Source organism: Carassius carassius, chromosome 6, assembly GCF_963082965.1.
Source record: "Carassius carassius chromosome 6, fCarCar2.1, whole genome shotgun sequence".
Taxonomy (NCBI): Eukaryota; Metazoa; Chordata; class Actinopteri; order Cypriniformes; family Cyprinidae; genus Carassius; species Carassius carassius.
This window is the reverse complement of record NC_081760.1, coordinates 29,618,606-29,637,010: the sequence shown is the minus strand read 5'-3', so window position 1 is coordinate 29,637,010 and position 18,405 is coordinate 29,618,606. Positions and strand designations below refer to the sequence as shown.

At 39.1% G+C, this 18,405-nt stretch overlaps 1 protein-coding gene across 1 annotated transcript; it reads right to left on the bottom strand.

Moving 5' to 3' along the window:
- Positions 1-1,978: 1,978 nt before the first annotated feature.
- LOC132142609 (von Willebrand factor A domain-containing protein 7-like) lies at positions 1,979-17,734 on the bottom strand. The gene is made up of 17 exons (XM_059552604.1): positions 17,598-17,734; positions 16,957-17,145; positions 16,547-16,825; positions 16,075-16,168; positions 15,594-15,722; positions 14,784-14,970; positions 7,015-7,184; positions 6,374-6,486; positions 6,081-6,197; positions 5,785-5,958; positions 5,533-5,665; positions 5,068-5,217; positions 4,723-4,815; positions 4,367-4,635; positions 3,345-3,478; positions 3,086-3,245; positions 1,979-2,404 (listed from the first exon to the last, which is right to left on the bottom strand). Exons 2-17 carry the CDS (start codon positions 17,143-17,145, stop codon positions 2,021-2,023), a joined length of 2,775 nt encoding a protein of 924 aa, XP_059408587.1. The 5' UTR covers positions 17,598-17,734; the 3' UTR covers positions 1,979-2,020.
- Between the last annotated feature and the right edge of the window lie 671 nt (positions 17,735-18,405).

The window sequence follows — 18,405 nt, the reverse complement described above, 5'->3', positions numbered from 1 at the left end:
CATAAGTGAGAACACATAACCCCCATTCTCGCCTCTCTTCACTGGTTACCTGTCCATTTTAGGATTTAGTGTAAGATTTTGGTATTTGTTTTTAAATCTCTTAATGGTTTAGCAGTTAAATATCTGTCTGAATTGATCAAGCTCAATGCTCCACTAAGAGCGCTTCGTTCTGCTGCCCATTTGCTTCTAGTTGTCCCACGGTTAAAGTTGAAGAGCAGGGGTGACTGATCATTTGCAGTGGAGGCCCCGAAGCTTTGAAATAGTTTGCCCCTCTACATTAGACAGGCTCAAACACTTGAAGTTTTTAAATCTAGCCTAAAGACCCTTTTCTATAGTCTAGCATTTGACGCAATATGAGAGCTGCTTCTTTTTATTGTCTTTATGGTATCTTATTGTTTTCCTTTGCATTGTTGACTGTTGTATCGTTGATATTTTTATTATTTTTATGTGTAGCACTTTGATGAACACTTGCGGTTTTTAAAAAAGGGCTCTATAAATAAACTTTGATATGATTTGATTTTGATTTGACTGTTCTAACATCTGCTGGAACACTACTCTATTGTAAATGCACGGATGAAATTTTACGATTTGTAAAGTTTATTAACTGTGTAGATTAATTTTTATAATGGATGGATGCAATTTATTTTGTTTCCAAATCTCGACCCCCATTCACTGCCATTATAAATCTTGAAAGAACCAGGACATTTTTAATATAACTCTTATTGTATTTGTCTGAAAGAATAAAGTCATATACACCTAGGATGGTTTGAGGGTGAGTTAATCATAATAATTAATAAGAATTGTATTATTTGGGTGAAATATCCCTTTATATGTGTGTGTATATATATATATATATATATATTAACTGCTTCATTGCATAAATTTTGTGTGCGCTCTTTTTCACATACCAAGCTAAGCAAATACAATTGCTTCCTTTTTTTTACAGTGCTTTAAGTACTATTTAAATGTGAAGTAATAACATGTGATGACTTTTCTATTCTTTTGTCAATGTGAAACTTGTATACTGCTTGTTTATTTTTTATTATGTTGTATTTTTTTTCTATTGTCCATCTTGCTATAGATAACAGTAAAACACCTTAGGTGTCATTTTGTAAAATGATAATAAATAAACAAAACAGAGTTTGTTTTCTTCACAATTTATCTTCAAATGGTCTATTCTATCTATTCGTACTAGTGACAAGAAATAAAAAATATGAACCACTGGGTGGCAGTGTATGATACCAAATATTTTCTAATATGCCATTTATAGAGATTTAAATAACTGACATGAAATTCAGTTGAGATGGAAAACAAAACGAGCAGAAATATACTGTGAAGAATAGGCAGCTATACAAGCACATGTGAAACAGACTGTAGCCTGCTTAAAAAAAGACTGAGACATATTAAAGTACAAATTCCAGTTTATGTAAAGTGGTTAACATTTGGATAGCTGGTTGAGACAGTCCAGATTACGTTCATGTTTCAAAATGTACCACATCAATTAATGAAAGCACAAAACACTAGATAGTAAACACATAACTTCTGTTAATGGCAAATAACAATAATCCCTTATGTACTAAAACTGTCATAGTCCTCAAGTGTATATTATGGTTACTGAACTGTAAACTGACCTCCAAATAATTTCAAATGTTGTACAATTACTTCAAAATGATTTTATATTGATATTCAGAGTATTGTGAACTTAAATGGTTAGACAAAATATAAGAATATTTTATACATTTGTGCAGAAGAAAAAATAATGTTGTAGATTAGAAAGCATTTATTTTTTAATTTTTGAATTAAATTCATGTTAATAAAAAAACTAGTGAGTTATATTTCTGCCTGTCATACGAGTTCACACAAAACTCTAATCTATCTTTGAGGCTTGTATGGTCTGTATAAGCAGCATAGTTCTTCATGGGTAGTCCTGCATATCTGGAAATACCAATTATGGAATATTTGTTTATATGAGAAAGAGAAGGATAACTGTGAATTTGTTTAGATAAACTCAATTTCATTATTAAGGGAAAGTGTCACGTAGAAAACCATATAAAATCATAGATGCCCACAGAGGGAGGGACATGCTGATGAGGCGCGAGCCCGCGCTGGACTTCATGGTGTAGCTGCACCTGCCCACATTCCCTACCTTGTCAACTGCAGACAAAGTCACAGAAGGTGAGCAACATGAGGCCTCATACAGACCCATAAACACAATCACACCATCTTCCACCTTCCTCTGGGTGAAGTTTCCACTGCCTTGCTGGATGGAAATGCTCTCGATGCCTGTGCCATTACCATCTGTGATGTTGACAGACAGTTCCCAGTTTGATGAGCTGCAAGAGGAGGAGTAGCAAGTACCCTGTACATCGACAACTTCACATTTTGGAGGTGAAAAGTCGGTAACCTAGATGGAACAGTTAAGGGGGAGTTGAAACATCAGCTTGTCATTGCAATTTAATATAACGGTTTTCAAATTAAAAATATTTTAAATTGTAATTTATTCTTGTGATGCAAAGCAGGCATTATTCCCGTCTTCAGTATTACATGATCCTTCAGAAATCATTCAGATGCTGATTTGCTGCTCAAGGAACATTTATTATAATCAGTGTTGAAAACAGTTGAGCTGCTTAATATTTCTGTGATAATCATGATACATTTTGTTTTAGGATTCTTTGATAAATAGAAATTTAGCAAAGAAAAACACATAAATATTTTCTAATGAAGTAAAAGCATAAACTACCACTTTTGATCAGTTGAATGCATTCTTGCTAAATAAAAGAATTCTTGAAAAAATAAAAAAAAATTATACTTGACCCCAAACTTTTGAATGGTAGCATATATTAATCATAAGTCCACCACAATTTGTTTTGTGTGAATAAATAACTGGCTGCCATAGAAATCATTTAGAGGTCTAAACTGTAAATTTTCTTATGCTGGGACACCACTACTGCAAAATCAGTACTGAAATAACATTCCACAAACATATGCCTCATTCAATTTGCTAATCAAAGCACACATTCTTTTCCACTGAAATTTCACAAAAACAGAATGTTTTAACAGTCTGTCTGAAACCATCTGAGGTTACCTTGGAGAGAACAGAAAGGCGAAGGACGACATAGTTAGAATCACTTCCTCCAGGACCTTCTGCCTCGATGGTTAGCGTAACATCTGTGCCTGAGACCATATCACCAGGTGGAGTGACAGACAATGTCTCCTGAGCACTGCCGCCACTCACGAGATTGAGACTGGCATGACAAAGAAACAGAACATTTTAATTTTATTCTTGATAAGGAAAGCTGATAAAATCATTACTGAGTGATCTGGGAACTAAGTGATGAAATTACGTTGGTGGATGTGACATAGGGATGTTTTTGTCATTCCTTGCACGAATTGTGTAGGCACCACTGGTTCCATTGGTTGTAACAGTAAAATTTATTTTAAATACTTCTCCTGGCAGCATGGAACTGTCTGCAATTGCCTTTAGATGGAAAGAAAATGGGATTAGAATTAAATTTAGGTTTGTTCAAACACCTAGTGAGCTGCCTACTGCCTTTTAAAGTATAATGGTCATGGGACTTACAAGTGAATCATTTTCACGCAAGAGACTCAACCCACAATTGATTTCAATAGATTTTATGTTAGCATGTTGCTAAGCTCAAAGCACAACACTAGTTTAATAAAGTTTAATAAAATGGTCCACAAATATAAAGCATTGTTATTTTACTGTTTTGTTGAAACGTTTTAAAGACAATGGTTCTCACTGATTAACCATGTGTACACAAATTTGTGCTTTCAAAGAATGTTTTCACAAAAACAAAAAAAGATTAATTAATAACTTTCATACTACTGTAAAATTCATTAACATTTTATGATGAAAAAAAAGGAATAAATGGAACCACATGGGGGGGAAAGAAATCATACTTAATTTTTTCATGTTAAATATATTTTATCATAAAGATTTAGTCATATGTTTGCCAAGAGTGATCGAAGACTGTAAAGGCAAGGCTGTGCAGAAAGCCCTTATGTAAAGATGGTGTTTGGACATGTTCTATGAAAATACTAACCTTGGTTATGTAGTCATTCATTTAGAATACTTTAGAGTGACGTTAAAAACTAATTCACAAGCATAGTTAGAAATTCTTCATGAAAATGTGAAAAACACGCAATCATTAGTGAATGTTATATTCTCGTCTCCTCCACCATTAATTCATTTTTTCACTGAACTTGGCACAATGCATTGTTTGGAATGTCATGCCATTATGTGTGAAGGATACACACTATCTTTGAATATGCTGTCATTAATGTACCTACCTATTGGTCTCATTAAATGTAAAGAAGAAGAATACACTAAGAATACAGTTTGTACCTTTATTGTGACTTTAGACTGAGACATCTGTGTGGTGGTCTGCCTCTGGTACAGGCTGGAGGAGGTCTTGTCTTTTCCCTTCAGCAACACCACAAACTCTCCTTCTGGCACTTCTTTCACAGTAATAAGGTAATCTCCACCATCCATATTCTCAATGGTTCCATTAGACACTTTTACCCCAGACACCTCCATGAGAGCAACCTCCTGCAGCTCTAGAGCCTCTGGACCTTTCTCTCCAGTCAGTGTTAGAAGCAGCTTAGCCGGTGAGCCTAAATAAAGAGCAACAAATCTGTACACTTCCATTCAAATCATTTAATAAGGATTGTTTAATAGTTAAACAGAACAACGGTTTAAACCTGCTGACGGCCGCCCATCAATGGCAGCAAATGCAGGATGGGGTCCTTTGAATTCCTCCACAAATACAAAGATGAATGTAATCGCACTCTGACCTGTAAAAGATTATATTACATTAGAAAGGCATAAAAATACTATCCACATACATCTCAGAGTACCACAGCTTTTTTATTATCATCAAAATTCTGAATTAAAATGTTTTTTGATCAATGCATTGGCCATTTTCCTCTTGATACTTTAGGAGTAAAGTATAAATATACATTAAGCCATATTCTCCTCATGACAGGTTGGCAAAACTTAGTGTTTGGCTTTGCATTGGTTTATCAAAAAAGTACATGATGGCTCACCCATCACTTTAATGGTGTAGGGCTGAGTTGTTGTCATGTCAATGTGCCACAGGCCAATCTCAGTTCCATTTAATTGGATTCGTTGCAGGTTTCCCACTTTCCTAATTGTGCCCAGAGGTCCATTGTCAACAGTGTTAGACTGAGTCACACCTGGAAGCAAGTGCATTTCATTAGGCAATAATGAAAGAACTCACTTTGATATCATATATTGAAGCTAAGCATTATAATACAATATTTATTTTTCTTTTTAATGACTTCTAACATTTCACTCTAACATTGTTAGTTTAGTTTTAGTTTTCTAGTTTCTGTTTTTTTTTTGTTTGTTAGGCTTGCCAAAGTTGCACTAATGCGTATCATGATACCATGTACAGTCATGAAAATGGGTTTCAAAATAAAAAAACAACTTTTTTATGTTATTTACATTTTTATTTTAGTTAATTTAGTTAAATGTGCCTGTGAATTTACCTGTGGGGCTGCGTAGGTTGAATGTTAGGCTACTTCCCGTGATGTAGATGGTAGTGTTGGACAAAGACTTATCCAGTAGAAAGGGGAAACTCTCTACAAGTCCTGGATCCCTGGAGCGCTGAAGAATTGTCACCTGATGGATGAAGAAAGAGTGTGCAAACAATTGCAAAAATGAAAAAGAGAGATAGGATCTTTGAGAAAGAGAGGTATTTTTTTTGCGGTAGTAAATTGACAATAAGATCCTGATCATACCAAAGCTGAAGTAGAGGTGTCAACAATGATGTCTGTGGCTTGAGAGATGCTGGATTTGGAGACCTCGATGGCTTGACCCCCAGAGGCCAAGGCCATGTCATAATACACCTGAAACTGTGACAATGCCCTTGGGGTCCTTCGCCTCCTCATTGATGCTGTTATGAAGAAAGATACCTGAATAGAAAGGGTGAGAGATGGAAAAGTGATGATGAAGGTGATGATGAAAAAACTGATGATGGTCTGGAGAAAATGTTTATGGCAAGGTCTGCATGTGACACAAGGATTGAACATTTTACCGAAGACTTGGTGCTGCGAATGAGGGCTTTGATAGTTTTCTCCAGGTATGTATCCTTAGGTGGAGCATCCGTGAACACATATATATAGGAGGAGGAAGGAGCTCCTGTCAGGGCCAACTGTGGGAGAAACAGAAGGTTAGAAAACCTTGTCGAGTGGTCAATAAAAACTGATTCCTTGTATTCTTTATAAAATTCACTAATATAATAGTTCTTAGTTCTAACTAGGAATTATATTTGTAGTATTCACACATGAAGATTGAGATAATTAGCCGAAACACCACACAACCCAGTACCTGAAGCGCTGACAGGCACATTTCTGGGGTATCTCCTCCTCCATTAGCGCTGAGCTTGGAGATCTCTGACTTCATCACATCTGAGTTTGTGGTTTTTGTTAGTGGTCCAAATTCTACAAATTCATACAAAATATATCCAGATTGTGTTTGTGAGTAATTTATTACATTACTTTGAACTATATCTGATCATTTGTTTCATTGCTCTGTTCCAAATCTAGGTATGTTGCCTACAAAAGCAATATTTTATGTCACCATAGGCATGTCCCCAACATAAAGTCTTCATTATGTTTCATTTTGTCTTTTAATATACCTCATCTTGGCCAAATACAATTTGCATAATTTCTTTGCAAACAAAAACTTCTCAGAGGGAGAAAAAAAACAAGATAACGAACAAATATTGGTAAATAAACCTATTATAAATTACATCAAAATATGAAAAGTATCAATAAAAATATTTCACTGTAAACTATATATATATATATATATATATATATATATATATATATATATATATATATATATATATATATATATATATATATATAATTATAATTATTTTTTTTTATTATTTTTTTTTTTTACAAATATTTGTATATGTGTATATTTATTTATGATATGCAATTCACATTTTTTGCACTCACCTGGATCATTAAATGGCACCAGAATATATTCAGACGGTTCATCTTGAGTTCCTTTCTTATTGTCAATGATGTTGAAGGCGACTCTTTTAGCTTCTGCAATGTCATTTGCCATGCTGCCTGTGGTGTCAATCACAAAAGCCAGGAGTGCAGTTCGCGCAATACCCATCAGCCTGATGAAGAGAAAAAAAAGAGGGATAGTAGTTTTGGTTATTGGATTTAAACTTTTTTTTTTTAGTTACCAAGTCTTTTCTATCCACAAGTATTGAAAGCCCTGACTCCAAATCAGTCTCCATCAGCTCTAGGTGGATACATGAGCCCTGAGCTCTTGCTGATTGCATGGAGCTGATCATCTCCAAAATCGGTGAAACACATTTTTAAATAGGCGCTGTCTTTATAAATAAATAGCAGATTTGAGTTTTAAACAGCTACATTCTGGCCTGAAAAAAACTCTCTAGCACTGTTCAAACATGTTTTCAGAGCTTATGGCATACCCGAAGATATTGTTTCTGACAGAGAAACACAGTTCACCTCATATGTATGGAAGACCTTTTTTTAGACAACTGGACATCACATCAGCTTAACTTCTGGATATAATCCTCAGTCTAACAGTCAAGTGGAGAGATTTAACCAAGAAATTGGCAGGTATCTATGGTCATGCTGTGGTCATGAACAGTATCGTTGGTCAGAGTTTTTAACCTGGGCAGAGTATGCACAGAACTCTCAAAGACATTCTTCAACTGGTCTCACCCCATTTCAATGTCAGAATCAGAATCAGAATCAGAATCAGAAAGAGCTTTATTGCCAAGTATGCTTGCGCATACAAGGAATTTGTTTTAGTGACATAAGCTTCCAGTACACAGAGACAACAACACACAGACAAAAAAAAATTAGGCAAATAAATAAGTGTATAAACAATTGTGCTATAAATGATAATGGAATAGGATTGAGTAAGATGCAGGGATGTACTAGGATATTGCACATTTTATTGCATAAGCATAAGTGGGGAACATTTAACTGTTCATGAGGTAGATTGCCTGGGGGAAGAAACTGTTCTTGTGCCTGACTGTTCTGGTATTTGTGGCTCTGAGGCGCCGGCCAGATGGCAAAAGTTCAAAGATGGGGTAACTTGGATGTGAGGGATCCAGAGTGATTTTCTGAGCCCTTTTCCTCACTCTGGATGTATAGAGTTCTTGAAGGGTGGGCAGGGGAGCACCAATAATCCTTTCAGCAGTCCGAACAGTTCTCTGTAGTCTTCTGATGTCTGATTTTGTTGCTGAACCAAACCAGACAGTTATTGAAGTACACAGTACAGACTCAATGATGGCTGAGTAGAACTGTTTCAGCAGCTCCTGTGGCAGGTTTAACTTCCTCAGCTGGCGAAAGGAAGTACAACCTTTGTTGGGCCTTTTTCACAATGGAGTCAATGTGATTGTTCCACTTCAGGTCCTGAGAGATGGTGGTTCCCAGGAATCTGAATGACTCCACTGCAGTCACAGTGCTGTTCATGATGGTGAGTGGGGAAAGTGCAGGGGGGTTTCTCCTAAAGTCCACAATCATCTCCACTGTTTAGAGCGTGTTCAGGTCCAGGTTGTTAAGACTGCACCAGACAACCAGCTGCTCAACATCTTGTCAGTAATCAGACTCATCACCGTCCTGGATGAGGCCTATAACTACAGTGTCGTCTGCAAACTTCAGGAGCTTGACAGAGGGGTCTTTAGAGGTGCAGTCGTTGGTGTACAGGGAGAAGAGCAGATGGGAGAGAACACATCCCTGAGGGGCACCAGTGTTGGTGGAGCAGGTGTTTGACATGAATTTCCCCAGTCTCACTAACTGTTGCCTATCTGTTAGAAAGCTGGTGATCCACTGACAGATAGAGCTAGGAACAGAGAGCTGGGTCAGTTTGGTCTGAAAGGCTGTTGGGATGATGGTGTTGAAAACCGAACTAAAGTCCACAAACAGGATCCTCACATAAGTCCCTGTTTTGTCCAGATGTTGCAGGATGAAGTGCAATCCCATGTTGATTGCATCACCCACGGACCTGTTTGCTCAGTAAGCAAACTGCAGGGAGTCCAGTAAGGGTCCAGTGATGTCCTTCAGATAAGCCAGAACCAGTTTTTCAAACGACTTCATGATGACAGACGTTAGAGCCACAGGTCTGTAGTCGTTAAGTCCTGTTATCTTGGGTTCCTTTGGAATGGGGATTATGGTGGAGCGTTTGAAGCAGGAAGGCACTTCACACAACTCCAGGGATCTGTTGAAGATCTGTGAAAAGATGGGGGCCAGCTGGTCAGCACAGATTTTCAGACAGGCTGGTGTAACGCCATCTGGGCCTGGTGCTTTTCTTCTTTTGTTCTTCTTGAAGACCTGGCGCACATCATCTTCACAGATTTGAAGAGCAGGAGGTATGGAGAAGGGGATTGCAGGAGGTGTTAACGGATGAGTAGGGAGATGGTCAGAATGGGTGTTGGGGGTTTCAAATCTACAATAAAACTCATTCAGGTCGTTAGCAAGTCGTTGATTAGCCTCAGTGCAAGGGGATGGTGTCTTGTAGTTAGTGATGGCTCTCAGTCCTTTCCAAACTGAAGTTGAGTCGTTGGAAGTAAACTGGTCTTCCAACTTTTTAGCGTAGGTCTTTTTAGCCGCTCTAATCTCTTTGTTCAGTGTGTTCCTGGCCTGATTGTACAAGACCCTGTCCCCATTTCTGTAGGCATCCTCTTTGACCTGACGAAGATGTCTGGTTTTACTGTAAACCATGGCTTATCATTGTTGAATGTTAAATATGTCCTGGTAGGAATGCATATATCCTCACAAAAACTAATATAGAATGTTACAGTCTCTGTGAGTTCGTCCAGATCGGTGGTAGCAGCTTCAAAAACACTCCAATCAGTGAGGTCAAAACAAGATTGGATATCCTGCTCTGTTTCGCTGGTCCATCTCTTCACAGTCTTTACTACAGGTTTAGCAGATTTTAGTTTCTGCCTGTAGGTCGGTATAAGATGAACCAGACAGTGATCAGAACGTCCCAAAGCTGCTCGTGGAACAGAGTGATATGCATCGTTTATTGTGGTGTAACAGTGATCCAGTGGGTGGCAGTGGCTCATTGGTTTATGTAGGTTGTCTACAAACCGGAAGGTTGGTGGTTCAATCCCCGGCTCCACCTGACCAAGTGTCGAGGTGTCCTTGATACCTAACCCCAGCTGCTCCAGACGAGTTGGATGGCGCCTTGAATGGCTGACACCGCAGTCGGTGTATGAATGAGTGTGTGAATGGGTGAATGTGAGGCAACTTGTAAAGCGCTTTGGATGGCCATGTGGTCTGTTAAAAGCGCTATATAAATGCAGTCCATTTACCATCCAATATATTACAGTCTCTGGTGGGACATGTAACATGCTGTCTGTATTTTGGCCGTTCACGGGAGAGATTGGCTTTATTAAAGTCCCCAAGAATGATTAAAACAGAGTCCGGGTGTTGTTGTTCTGTGTCTGTGATCTGATCAGCAAGTTTCTGTAAAGCTGAGCTCACGTGCACTTGCGGAGGGATGTAAACACTCACCAGAATGAAAGAGTGAAACTCCAGCGGCAAATAGAACGGCTTGCAGTTGACAAACTGCATTTCTAGATCAGGACAGCACATCTTCTTTAACACAGTTACATCTGTACACCACCGTTCATTGATGTAAAAGCATGTCCCGTCGCCGCGCGATTTCCCCGTTGATTCTGCTTCGCGATCCGCTCTAAACAGCTGAAAGCCCGGCAGATGGAGCGCGCTGTCCGGTATGGTGTCATTCAGCCAGGTTTCCGTGAAACACAGAGCAGCAGAGTGTGAGAAATCCTTATTTGTCCAAGAGAGCAGAAGGAGTTTGTCCGTTTTGTTGGGTAGAGAGCGGAGATTTGCCAGATGGATGCTAGGCAACGGCGTTCGAAATCCGCGCTTCCTGAGTCTGACGAGCGCTCCCGCTCGCTTTCCACGTCTGCGCGTCCTGAAGCGTTTGATCAGCACCGCTGCTCCTCCGATAACAATGTTCAGTAAAACATCTGTATAATTGAAATCCGGAAAAATATCCTATGGTGTGTTCTGCCGAATGTTCAGCAGTTCATCCCTGGTTAAATCCCTGCTAATTATTGTGTCTCTCCATCCTTCCATGTTTCCCTCCTCAAACCTGTCCACTTGGGTGCTGACCCCAAAGTCAAGAATCAAGAGCCACCTCACCACTGGACATTGATGTATTTCCTGCATATTCAGTAAAGGAGTTGTTGGACTGCAGGCAGAGAGGGTGTCAGCTCCAATATTTGGTGGACTGGGAGGGGTACGGACCTGAGAAGAAATCTTGGGTAACCGCCCATGAGATCTTGGATCCTTCACTCATTTCAGGACCTTCTTTGAGCAAGACTCGATCTTCCAGTGCCATGGCCAAGGGGACGTCCTCGTCGAGCCCAGAAGTCGCTCTTGGGTGGGGGGGGTATTCTGTAATGCTTAGCCTGCAGGGGGAGACCTCGCCTGAGTATTGACTGTGTTCTGCTCTCTCTGCTTCTCAGGTTACTTCCAGTTTGTGTGATATTTAGCAGGGCCTGGCTAACAGGCCAGTGTGAAGTATTGCCAGTCTACCTGCCTTATTGAGCGTTATTACATTTACATTTACATTACATTTAATCATTTAGCAGACGCTTTTATCTAAAGTGACTTACAAATAAGAACAATAGAAGCAATCAGGCCAACGAGAGAACAACAACAGTATACAAGTGCCATGACAAGTCTCAGTCTAACACAGAGCCCGTAGCAATGTTTTTTTTTTCATGAATAGGATAGACAAGAAAAGGTAAGTGCTAGTATTAGTCAGCCAAGTGCTGGCGACAATGATGAGTCTTTAGATGTTTTTTGAAAATGATATCTAATGACTCATTTTTTTTGCCAGCACTTGAACAACTAATACTAGCACTTACCTTTCTGACATACTTACGTACCTGCCTTACTGAGCGTTCTTATTCCATTGTTTTTACTATCTTGTGTATGACCATTTCCTGCCTTTTTTCCCATTTACGTTTTTTGATTTTCCATTGCTTCTCAGCAGCCATTACAACCAGTATTCAGTGTCACATGATCATTTGTATAAAACAAATAAAATAAATCTAATATGCTGATATAGTTCTTGTCACACTGTCTGGTCTGAATTCCCTGGGTGTCCACTAGTGGTCTCATTTCCCCATAGAATCACCCCACTGCAGGCACTACATTTCCCACAAGCCTTTGTCCGTTTCATCACTGTTAATTGCACACCTGTAATTGCACTCAGCTGTCCCAACTTTCATCGTTTACACCTGTCCATATAAACCCGGTTTGTTTTATCAGTTTCATGGAGTCCTTGTTTTATGTCACCCTGCTTTCTCATGTTCCCTAGTGTTTTTTGTGTTTCTTGTTTTTGGACTGCTTTTGTTTATATTGACCTCTTGCCTGTCTGGACTAAGATTTTTGGATTCTTCCTAGTAAACACTGCAATTGGATCTCTCTGTTTGTGTGTACGTATGTGACAGAAGGACTCCATCTTGCACAGGTCCAGCGGTGTGGGATTTCGTATCCGTTCCCCAGCCACCATAGAGGAGCGGATGGGGAGACTTTCAAACCTAACCACCCTCCGTCAAAAGGGGAGTGAGGTGGGTGGTTTGGCTCAAATTTTTTGGACGATGGCACTAGGACTGGGGTATAATGATGAGGCACTTAAAGACCTGTTTAACGCCTGCCTGGATGACCCTGTACCTGAGTGAGAGATGAAGGGGCTGGAGATGCTGGACTTTTGGGGGTTCACCAGGTACCTACACTATCGTTCTCAATGGGATACCCCAGCCACACCTGTCTCTCCAGACACGATGGCCGACTCTAGGCCTGTGTCTCCACACAAGATGGCCACCAGCCCAGCGCCACGGCACAAGAGGGTCGCCAACCCAGAGTCACAGCACAAGGTGGCCGCCAGCCCAGCACCACTGCACAAGGTGGCCGGCAGGCCAGAGCCACTGCTGAAGATGGCCACCGGCACAGCGCCACTGCTAGGTGTACAGTTAGGTCCCTTGGTCCCTCCAGAGTCGAGTCAGGTCAACATTAACACCCATAAGTCAAGCAAAACCACAGTTAGACCTCATGAGTCAAGTCAAGTCACCAATGATCTTCATTAGTCAAGTCAATCCACAGTTGATATTCCTGAACACAGTCAAATCACCACGGACCTACCAGAGCCTCGTCATGTCTCAGCTGAACTTCCAGAGCCTCGTCACGTCTCAGCCGAACTTCCAGAGGGCTCGTCCTATCCTGTCATGGTCATGGAGGCCATCCATGAACTCACCGCCTGCCCTGTCGTGGCCATGGAGGCTATCTACCATCTCATCATGGCCGCGGAGGCCACTCTTAACCTGTTCATGTTCTCTATTTCAGCCTTACCTGACCAGACTTGCTATCCTGTGCCATCGATCCCAATGTGGTGGTCCTCTGCTCTGCCCTGGGGGGCTTCTGTCTCATCTGCTCGGCTGTGGTGGTCCTCTGCGCCACCCTGGTGGGCTTCTGTCTTGTCTGCACAGTTGTGGTGGTCCTCTGCTCTGCCCTGGGGGGCTTCTGTCTCCTCTGCTTGGCTGTGGTGGTCCTCTGCACTGCCCTGGTGGGCTTCTGTCTCGTCCGCATGGCTGTGGTGGTCCTCTGCTCTGCCCTGGGGGTCTTCGGTCCCGTCTGCTTGGCTGTGGGCTCCAGTTCCACCTGCTCCACCCTGGATTCCTGCCCTGTCGGCACTGCCCTGGGACCCTGAACTCTCCGATCCGCCCTGGTCTCTTTGTTTGTGTTTTTTTTTTTTCACTTCCTGTTTCTGTTCCCCTTTATGGACCTGGCCCTCCGTCCCTCCCCCTGATCCTCCACCAGTCCACCTCCCTCCTGGCCTCCTTGTGGTGTTGTTTCCACTTCCTGTTCCCCTCTATGGACCTGGCCCTCCGTCCCTCCCCCTGATCATCCACCAGTCCACCTCCCTCCTGGTCTCTTTGTTCTTTGGTTTGTTTTTGTGTTCTGAGGAGCATCTGGTAGCTGCTCCTTAGAGGGGGGGGGGGTGATGTCACACTGTTCGGTCTGTCTTCCCTGGGTGTCCACTAGTGGTCCACTTCCCCATAGAATCACCCCACCGCAGGCACTATATTTCCCACAAGCCTTTGTCCGTTTCATCACTGTTAATTGCACACCTGTAATTGCAATCAGCTGTCCCCACTTTCATAATTTACACCTGTCCATATATACCCAGTTTGTTCCATCAGTTTCATGGAGTCCTAGTTTTTGTCACCCTGCTTTCTCATGTTCCCCAGTGTTTTTCTTGTTTCTTGTTTTTGGACTGCTTTTGTTTATATTGACCTCTTGCCTGTCTGGACTAAGATTTTTGGATTCTCCCTAATAAACACTGCAATTGGATCTCTCTGTTTGTGTGTACGTTCGTGAAGGTTCTCAAGAAAAATGTCTTATCACACTCCTGTTCTTAAAAGTTATGGAAACCGTGAATGGAAAAGGAGCAGCATTTATTAGAAACAAATATATTTGTAACATTATAAATGTCTTTACTTTACACATTTGATAAATGTAATGCATCTTTTCTGAATACAAGTATTAATAGTTTTCAGAAAAAAATTTCACTGACTCCAAATTTTTGAATAGTAATGTAGAGAACCGGTTGTTGAGAGAACTACTCCCAGCTTTGCAAATATTTCTTTCAAAATCTCTTTCTTTAAAGATATACAAGGATTCTGTTCCAATACCGAAGGTACTCCTTGTTTCCTATAGCTCCACGGATGTCCTCTAGCAGCTCCAGGGTGGCTTCAGCTGCCAAGTTTGCAGCATTCGTGTGTAGATCAGTATTATAAAAACGGGGCTCATCTTTACTGATCCCACCTCGAGGATTCTGGGTACTGCTGAGGTCAGTCTCCCCACCATGGCTACATTTTCCTTTTACACACATAAAAGACATATAAAAGTTAATTAAATTTTATAACTTAGTTTATTTCCAAATTCACTCTCATATATACTTTCTTCTTATAAAACTGTGTTTTATCTCCTGTAAACACACTTTAAGGAAATAGAATAAATCCGATAAGTCAAACGTGAAAGGCTTGCACTTCTAAATGTTGAAATACTACGTTTTAGCTCTTCTTTCGATGAAGGTTTGTTATAAATAGTTTTACAGTTGTCACAAAGTCATTCTCTTTGGTAAACTTGGACATTGCTTAATTGTAACCACTCACCCCATACACACAATATAATGTATAGATTTGTCTATATTGTCTAATGTTGGAAAGAAACAAAAATGTGCGATATGTGTCAGGAAATGGGTTGAGCCATGACCATACCGACAACATTTTTTTAAAATAAGTCGTAACTCAGTTGGTTACCCATATAACAACTTAGAATTGAAAATCATTTGAGTTTGATTTGTGCTTTCAACAACTCATTTATTTACACAGTTATTAGACTTTAAATTTAAGTTACTAAGTATTTACTATATTTTGAGTTATGCTTGAATTTTGTACAGATGCATGACTCTTGGTATAAACCTATGTCTGTCTCTTTACCTTGAGGTTTGTCACTGGAGAACAAGCCCATATATCCTGAAGTGAGGTACTTCCCATTGAGAATAGCAGGAAGCAGCTGGTTTGGACAGGTACCACTGGCACAGTCACTGCATGTTGGCATCGCAATGTCTGCACATTAACACATACATATGCAATCTATTTAAAGCAGTATACATTTGTTAAAACACCCAGGTAAATGGCAAACATGAACTCAATTTATCTATTTCCTATTCAAGATCAGTCAATACAGATTAATCTCATACAATGTGATGTGTACTCCTGGGTGTAACCTGTTATCAGTTATCTACCAAGTCATCTGTTCACTTATCTAAAGTTTTCAATAGAAATATAGGTTTTTATAAGATATTATGGACATGACAACACAAGAAATGGTGCAGTCGTTGTTGTTGTTTTTTTGTTCTTTTTTTTTTCCCCCGCATATGAGTCTCTCTCATAAATCACACCCACTGGCATTATATACCTGCAATGTTCTCAATCTTGAGATCCGGTCTGATGAGGTTGGCATATGGCATTTGGTTCCCCAGTTCAACCCAATTACTGTGGCTGTAAAAGTCCTAAAAAAAGAAAAAACATCATTCAAATTAATGCTTAAAAATTTTGTTTGTTTTTCCAATTGAAGACACACGTGTTAGAGAAACATGTATGTTTATATTTATCATATATTTATATATGATTTAAGTGATAACTGCATTTTTAAATAGAAGTAAATGTATTGACAAATATGTTTAACTGAATAATTTTTTAAAAGACAAACCTATTAGAGAAACATGTATTTATATTTATTGTGTATTTAGATTTTGCATGTTTTTAATCTTAATGGTTTGTCAATAGGTAAGTGGCATCAAATAGTTAATGGGTAAAAACATGTTCTTGAGCAATTTTGAAGCAATATGCTTGTGCTAAGTCATTGACTATATCTCCCTCTCTCTGACCTGCAGTGTGTGACACACTCGCCCTAGTGTTTCTCGGGCAGACTGAAGGTTGTCTGTGCGGACGTTCGCTTTAATAGCCGCAGTCCCCTGAATGATAAGGTTGCGTCCTTCATTAAAGGCCTCATTATTGAAGTGGTGTGCTGCGCTGCTCATGAAGTCACGGTCCACAATGCCATTCTGCATGTAGATCTGATTTAGTGCCCTATGGAATTTAGCACCTGAAACATCTCCTGTGGCCGTGCCCAGACATGCACGCAGCATCTCTTCTGCTGATGAGCCCTGGATTAAATTGGGAAATTTAATTTTGTGTCATATGTTTGAAAAATGTAAGCTATTATATGTATTCCGAAGAAATGCACAGCTGTCATGATCATACTTTTTTGTATGCCTTTACTTGTACATAAACTCACCGTTGGCTTGAAATCTCTTCCTTCTGATTCAGCCACTGCTTCACACACCTCACGGATCTTCTCCATTACAGCATTGCCAGTAATGTATACATGGGTGTTTCTGGTACCCCCAACTGAAATAAATGCTTGCACTCCGGACACCACTAGTGCAATCAGGGCCACAACAGGCACTAATGACTTCATGATCATCTGAATCAAGATGACAAATATTTTCTTTTTAGTAACGTTGGACTGTGCAAAATCTTTATTTTAAATATTTTTTTTTTCTTTTGCGAGAATTGAGGGGAATTAGGTTAAAATATTATATAAAGAGGAAATGTATAAATAAATCTAATATGATAAATCAAGTAATTTTTTAAGTTAATACCATGTGTCCATCATATATACTGTGTATGTATATATATATATATATATATATATACATATACACACACACACACACACACACATATATATATATATATATATATATATATATATATATCTATATATATATATATATAATTATAATTTTTTTTTTTACTCAAAAATTAAGATTTTTTTTATTATTATATGATGTTTATATATGACATAACATAATATAATATAATATAATATAATATAATATAATATAATATAATATAATATAAAGACCTTCTTACCTGTTTTTAATCTGCTTCTGTTCCTCCTGTATCTCCCCTTAATTTTTGATCATTGTTAGTCTCTGATGACCTATATTTATACATATACCTTACCTTGAGTCTAAGACGTCATGCAATCCGACCTCAGCAAATGATTTTATCCAATGGAGGAGTTGCATTATAAAAACATGGCTGCCTTTAAAATATTGTCACGTCTCACACATCCACAAAATTATGAATAATTCCTAACCTACATTAACTGTGAAAATGTGAAACATCCTAAATGGATTTGATACAGCTACAGCAGTAAAAAAAAAAACCCTAAGATAGGTTTCTCATCCATAGTGCCATACCATGCATATGAAAATTCTACATTGCTTCACGTCTGTTTGCCCAGCCCAGTTTGTTATAATCTTAGGAAATAAAAGTCACATTCCGCAACAAGACCACTCCTGTTGTTGAACGCTGAGGGCTCTGAAAGTTCAGCAAATTATTCCATCAATAATATTATTGACCCTCCTGCGTTATAGGTTAAGTGAGACGCATAAATTATCTTGAGACTTGCAGGATGCAATGAGGAAAGTGGCAATGAATTTCTTCAGTAGCCTATATATCAATATAACCATTTCATCAGTATTTATTATTTTATTAGAATATTACTTTATTTAAAGGTTTACTAAGTTAATTTACCCTAATAATTTTTTTTTTACAGATAAATAAACAAATACATTTTGTCAAATATTGTAAACCATTTTAGACATAGAACAAATGCATCATGATTTGCTAATTTCTAAGCTGGAACAAGGTACTTTATAATTAGGTGTCAGTA